This window comes from Lipotes vexillifer, unplaced genomic scaffold, assembly GCF_000442215.2.
Source record: "Lipotes vexillifer unplaced genomic scaffold, Lipotes_vexillifer_v1.1 scaffold613, whole genome shotgun sequence".
NCBI classification, from domain to species: Eukaryota; Metazoa; Chordata; class Mammalia; order Artiodactyla; family Lipotidae; genus Lipotes; species Lipotes vexillifer.
In genome coordinates, this window is record NW_006792345.1 from 362,922 (window position 1) to 370,012 (window position 7,091).

At 50.0% G+C, this 7,091-nt stretch overlaps 1 protein-coding gene across 1 annotated transcript in view; it reads right to left on the reverse strand.

Annotated features, from left to right (window-relative positions):
- Positions 1–2,825: 2,825 nt before the first annotated feature.
- TBC1D9B (TBC1 domain family member 9B) overlaps positions 2,826–7,091 on the reverse strand; it is a 44,551-nt gene continuing 40,285 nt past the window's right edge. Inside the window, exons 20-22 of the mRNA XM_007465506.1 lie at positions 6,131–6,190; positions 5,439–5,545; positions 2,826–4,113 (exon numbers count right to left, since the gene is read on the reverse strand). Of these exons, the coding sequence (XP_007465568.1) occupies positions 3,427–4,113; positions 5,439–5,545; positions 6,131–6,190 (854 nt within the window). The 3' untranslated portion in view covers positions 2,826–3,426. The remainder of the gene's footprint in view (positions 4,114–5,438; positions 5,546–6,130; positions 6,191–7,091) is intronic.

Sequence of the window (7,091 nt, forward strand, 5' to 3'; positions counted from 1 at the left end):
AAAAAAAAATATATATATATATCTATGTTTGAGACTGAATATGCAAACAGAGAGTGACCAGACTCCCTCATCACCCCATAAACCACAACTTCTGCAGCAGTCAGGACTTGGGCAATGACTGCCAGTTGCCCTCCTTTTTGCACCTCCCCACTTCATCTCAGGACCAACCAAGAGAACGCCAATTATGCTCCCCAAACCAATTACATAAAACATCCTGCTTCAGGTTAGCCAGCCTGTTTCCCCACTAGCAGCCTCTAATCAGAGCACACCTGAAGCCTTCCCTTGCTTTCACCATAACGCCTTCCCACTCTTCTGACTACATTTTAGTCTCTGCCAAACGCAAGTAATGGTGGCTGACTTCTTTTCTACAGCAAGCTCTGGATAAATGGTCCCTGTTCTCATTTGGGTGGTTTTTGTTTATCTCTACATGTCTCATTGTGGCTGAGCTTCTGGCAACTACAAAGAATGTTTTGTGGTTAATGAAAAAAGAATAAAAATTTCACACGTGGTATGAGTTCAACTTTGAAAAAGACAAATATAGGGAAAAAACACCAAAATAATTAGTAGTCTTAAATACAAGGAAAAATTGTTTTTCTACTTTTCTGTTTTTTCCTCCTTTCTGCAATAAACATGTAATCCTTTAAAAATTCATATACATATTTTTTTTCTTGGAAATTATAAGAATGACTTGAATGGTTTGGTACAACATATCACTTGGTAAGGAGTTTTAAAATATACAGTTATGTTTACTTACAGGACAAATATATTTAAAACTTTATTTTTATTATCCATTTATTATTTAGCGTTACTGTTCTTGTTAAACATTTTATCATGCGAGGTTAAATAATGGATGAAAGTACTATTTTATTGTACATTTTTATTTATTTATTTATTTTTGCGGCATGCGGGCCTCTCACTGTTGTGGCCTCTCCAGTTGCGGAGCACAGGCTCCGGACGCGCAGGCTCGGCGGCCATGGCTCACGGGCCCAGCCGCTCCGCGGCATGTGGGATCTTCCCGGACCGGGGCACAAACCCGTGTCCCCTGCATCGGCAGGCGGGCTCTCAACCACTGCGCCACCAGGGAAGCCCTTATTGTACATTTTTGTACCTTCTTTTATCACGTACAAAGGATAGTGTCCTCTTTTATGTTGTTTACTTTCTTTGGTATATTCTCAAATTTATACTTCTACATGGCATATAAAGCATTTATTTAAATTTCAGGACTTCCCTGGTGGTGGTCCAGTGGTTAAGAATCTGCCTTCCAATGCAGGGGACAAGGGTTTGATCCCTGGTCGGGGAACTAAGATCGCACATGCCACGGGGCAACTAAGCCTGCATGCTGCAATTACTGAGCCCGTGCGCCGCAACGAAGAGCCCCGCATGTCACAAAGAAGATCCCACGTGCCGCAACTAAGACCCGATGCAGCCAAATAAATATTTAAAAATTCCAAGTCATTTAAATCTTTCTAATTGATTACAATCAATTTGACTCTGCCAATTTTGTGTAATTCTTATGTATATCTTTACTTAATTTTATTATGACCAAGAGCATAGTCTTTTTTTTGGGCTGCATCAGGTCTTAGTTGTGGCGCACAGGATCTTCGTTGAGGTATGCGGGATCTTTCGTTGCGGCGCGTTGGCATCTCTCTAGTATGGCCTGCAGGTTTTCTCTTCTCTTGTTGTGGCCCGCAGGCTCCAGGATGCGCGGGCTCCAGAGCACGTGGGCTCTGTAGTTTGCAGCACACAGGCTCTCTAGTTGAGGCATGCAAGCTCAGTAGTTGTGGTGGGCAGGCTTAGTTGCCCCGCAGCATGTGGAATCTTAGTTCCTTGACCGGGGATCGAACCCACATCTCTTGCATTGTAAGGCGGATTCTTTACCACTGGACCAACAGGGAAGTTCCAAGAACGTAGGCTTTCTAGCAATAAATTCTTTGAAATTAATTTATGACAAAGCATGTAGTCAGTTTGTGTAAATACCAGAAAGGAAATTACTGACTTTTTGTTGTTGTTGTCATTAAGAAAGAAAACAGCTGTTCCGTTTCCTTGGTGTTGTTTTGCTGCATTTATCGAGAAGTGACTCAGCAGTTGTAAACAAGGTAAAATCACGGAGATTATTTTAAAACCATCCATAAAACCTAGAGATAGAAAATAGATTGGTGGTTCCCTGGAGCTGGGGGAGGGTACACAGATTGGCAGCACATGGGCAGGAGGGGTCTTTCTGGGGTGATGGAAATATTCTAAAGTTGAATTGTGGTGATGTTTGCACAACTCTAAGTTTACGAAAAAAATCATTGAATTATAACTTAAAACAAGTGAATTTTATGGCATGTAAGTTTTGCCTCAATTAAAACTATTAAGTTTAAAACCAAACAACAGCCACAGAGATGTTATCTTTTAGTACACATAAGAGTGATCCTGTGTTGGGGGCAAACGCTGGACATGATGATCAGCTCCTGCTGCAAAGCTAAGGGGTCCTCATGGCTCAGCCTGTTGCCCGTGTCCCCACAGTCTGCTTTCTGAACCCAAAGGCTTGCTGCAGCCCAGGCCTGAGCACACATGTCCTGCACCTGGACCCAGGCTGTTTTTATCTGCGGAGCAGGTTTCCTCTGCTGGTGCAGGTCTTCACAGGCTCTGCCCAGCCTGCATCGGCAGCTTCCATGTCCCCATCCTCCCAAGGGGTCTTGAACCCCCACCTCCTGTGAAAGACTAAGTGTTGGGAACCTCTGGAATATGGCCTGGGCCCCATACCTGTCTGGGGAGAAGCCAGGAGCCCAAAGCAGTGGTTGAGGGTCACATTAATTCTCTATACACAGTGTAGTTTTCAGTTCTTTCAGGGATTTATTAAGGCATTGAGCATAGTGTGATTTTTAGCCAACTGAAATGAATACAAGGAAATATATCAGGACCTGAGGGATATGCTTTTAAGGTTAATGGTGAGGATGATGAGCTGAAAGAGAATTGAGAGTAACGCCTGTGCAGGCGGCACCCACCCTGGTGCAGCAGATGCTTTCTGCCCATGTGCCCCAGCCAGAAGCTCAGGCTCAGGGGCTTCTGGAGAGCATCTCGAAGTTCTCACCACTTTGGTGCCCAATAGGCACTCGACCCCCCTACCTGGCGCCAAGTGGCAGGAAAGCCCCCAGAGCATGCAGCTGCAGAAGAGGAGGTGGAGGACAGGGTGTGGCCTGGCCACAGTGCAGGGTAAGCAAAGGCAGATCAGAGAGCCCCTGACACTATGCAGGGGCCAGGAGGTCCAAGGCAGAACGAGGGGGTGGGGAGCCCCTGCCTAGGTCCCAACTGCGACTGTTCAGCCTTCTTTCCATTTACAACTCACTGCTTCTGGGGAGAACTGGAGGGGTGTGTCCTTCAAGAGAAAACAGAACAGGAGGGAGGAAGGAGAGAGAGGCCGGCCCCCAGGCCTTGGAGCCCTCAGCCCAAAACCGCAGACTGCTCATGGTCACTGGAGGTGCTAAACTGTCTCTCCACCTTCCTCTGGTCCTTGATCTTGAGTCCAACGTCTACCCTCTTCTCAAAGAAGTTCACCAGCACGGACTCCGTCAGGATGGAGGCCAGGATCTGCTCGAAGGAGATGCACCAGTCTGTATCAACGGCACCCCCACTGTGAGTGGTGGCCACGGGGCTGTGGGCCTCCCCACCCACAAGCACTGTGTCATCAGCCAGGTCCTCACACTGCAGGGAGCCCGTGCTGACCACTGAGTACGAGGACATGGACATGTCGTCTTTGGTTTCATCATCAGACAGAGGCTGGGAGGGGGAGCCCCGCCCCTCGCCGCCGCCCCCTTCGCCCACCACCTGGCTCTCCTGCGGTGCTTTCCCAAGGTGGGTGTCTCCACCCGCTTTGGCCTGGGGGTCCCCTGCAGCTGGCGGCTGAAGCTCCTGGGCCACGTCTTGAGGGGGGTGTGGGGCTGGCGGCTCGCCCTCCTCAGGGGCACTGTCCCTGGACTCTCTGCCCGACCGTGCAGAGAACCTCCTCCCCACTTCCCCAATGCGGAGCAGCAGGCTGGCCACCGTGGCGATAGCGTGGTACAAGTCCTGCTCCATGGGGTCTTCGCTGAACATGTTGTAAAGCGTCTTGCACAGCTCTATGAACTGCTCCTTTTAAGGGGAAAAACAAAAAAGGGCAGGGAGATGGTAAAGAATGGGTCAGGTCAGATTGCCCACAGATCATCTAGACTCACAGTGCTGGCCATTCTGGTTGGTGTGAGGGTGTGGTCCCATTAGTTGTCTCCGTACACCTGTGTCTTGACATGTCCATTTCACAGATTAGGACACTGAGGTGCAGAGAGGGAAAGGGCTTTCTTTTCCAGCTGCCATTCTTTCAGCACATACAGGAACATTTAGAGTCTCTCCCTGTCTCTATGTCCATTCTGTTAGCAGAGACAGACCTATTTCTATCATACCTTTCTTTTTTTTTTTGCGGTACGCGGGCCTCTCACTGTTGCGGCCCCTCCCGCTGCGGAGCACAGGCTCCAGACGCGCAGGCCCAGCGGCCATGGCTCACGGGCCCAGCCGCTCCGCGGCACGTGGGACCTTCCCGGACCGGGGCACGAACCCATGTCCCCTGCATCGGTAGGTGGACTCCCAGCCACTGCGCCACCAGGGAAGCCCTATCACACCTTTCTAAACCCAGTGACTACAAGTACTTCTTCACTGTGTTTTAGAATCACACTGAGTTTTTTGTATCTTTAATCGGAAGCACCTTCAACTCTCCTTTATGAGGCTCTTTAGAGAGTGATGACAAGGTAAGGCAACTTGGGTTGGCTGAGAAGGGTGAAGAGGTCAGCTTCCAGGTCCTGAAACCATATTTAGGCTTCCTGGCCTGAGAATGGGATGAAACCTCCCTCCACGGGCACCCCATTCTTCAGGCCTGTGGATGAGAGAGCACCCAGATTGCAAGGTCCCCCTTCGGGCACAGCAGACCGTGGTCAGGCTGCAGCTCAACAACTGCCTTTGGTTAGATGTCTGTGGTCCTGGCTGTAAGACCCTTGGCAAGATGCCACGGTCCTGACGCAGAGACCAGCAAACAAACATCGGGTGGTGGGTTGAGCGGGCCTGTGTGTGCACAGCTCCGAGCGGGGCATGGGAGGGAGCAGAAGCGCTGTGATGTTGTCTCATAAATGGTGGTGTGAGTCTCTGCCTTTTGAGGCTAACCTTCCCCAGTGCTCCTCTGGTTCACGGATACCAATTAAACCAAAGCAAGTCATCACCAGCGGAGTGTTCTGGACAAGGCCCTGAAGCAACTGACCCCTTGTCCTACTAGAATAGTCCCTGACTGCTGCCTGACTAGAGGTTCTAAAGGTAGGCAGGAGAATCCCTACATTCCAGGGGGTGCTAGGACGGTGGTGAGGTGCCGGGTGGGAGGGCTCAGCCTTGGTCAGAATTTTCCAGAAACATCTGTTCCGTGTTCTGATTGGGCCTACCTGGTTCATCTTGGGAAGATCCTTAATCGTCTCCTTCTGAACCTCTTTCTCCTTGGCCCACATTCGAAGGTAGTGCCGATAGTCAGGAGGGCTGGTTCCCTTCTCCTCTGCGAGTTGGGAGAAAAAAATTAATCTCCATCTGTCAAATGAGAGAAAGAGGGCCGGGGGCTGGTAGCAGGGGGTAAGTGGGTTTAAATATTGTCTGGCATGGAGTTACCTGGGCCCTATTACAAAACACCCCGGCATTTGGGGAGGTGGTGATGGAAAAAACACCCTAGAACACTCATGGGTCTCCCCTGAGTTATGCTGAAGTAGGTCTGAGCTAAGCTGATGAGGATGGCCCCAATCCGTCTTCCCCAAGATGGTGACAGAACCATGTGGAGGCTGGAGAGAGGGTGGCATGAGAAGGAGAGGCCAGCTGGGCACCTAGAGGAGTCCTGGCAGGAAGCAGATACCCCCAGAGGGAGGCGGTGATGGCTGGGGGTGTTCACAGCTACAGGAGATTCAGGCCTGGGGCTGATGACAGCTGGACAGCCGATGGGCTGGGCATTCACCTCAAGGAGAGCTGTGGTGTCAGGCATGCATCTGCCATCTCCCCAGGGTACGGGGCTCTTCTGCAGTGACAGGGCAACCAGACCCCACCCTCCCTGAGACCTCTACCAGCATCAGCAGATGTTGGCCTATATATACACCTCTTCTTTTTTCTTGGATGTCATTTCCAGCTCCCTCTTGCTCTTCCTGCTGTAGTGCTTCTGGACAATGGGATGAATAAAAAGAACAAGAACATTCTTCTGTTATGACTCCAAACCACTAAGGTCCTTGAGTGGTCGGTCTAGTCTGTGCTCTCCTGCGGAAGCGGACCTGGCCCTGGGCCCTGGATGCTGCTTCTTCTCTGCCTTCTCTGAGCAGGGCTGTCTCACTCCACCTGAACCACAGAGCCACTGAACCCTCGCATCCTCTCTTTCAAAAGAATACAAGTCATAACACACAGTTCTTAGGTGAATGATGGCGCACGTTATGGGCAAGAAGTCTGAGACCAATGATTTCTATAGTTTCTGCTGATAAAGGTCAAACTCAGGAGAGTCCTAATTACCAATTCAACCTGCAACTGCCACACTAGCTGATGAGGAATTTTATGTACGTGAATTCTGCACTCAGCACTGTATTTCTTAAAGTGACATATTTGCTGGAGTCTGCATACACTGTGATCCTTATGGTGACCATAAACTTGGGGCGAGCAGGCTGCCCAGCTTTTGCAGACCTGTTCCCTGAGGGAATGTGGCCGGTGGGGGGACCTCAGGTGGGACGGCAGTGTCCCAGATCTGAATGGGCCTTGGCAGCTATGTGGTGGCAGGGAAGGGCGCAGCACTCCAGGCTCAGGCTTCTCACCAGGGAACGGACCGCTGCCTGGAGGCTACGTGAGGTCTGAGGACAGGGATCTGTACCCCGAGTCCCTGGCCTCTCCTGGAAGTGCCCGGGACAAGCCTAAAGCATCCTTGATTTGCTCGAGTATAACAGAAGATACATCTGTTTCTTTAGTTTGTATACTTGAAATAAAGGTCCTCAAGCTTCACAGTCAAGTTAAGTAAGCCTTTGGCACTGTCAACAGGATTGCTTTGGGTGTCTTGATATCTTTTTTTTTTTTTTTTTTCA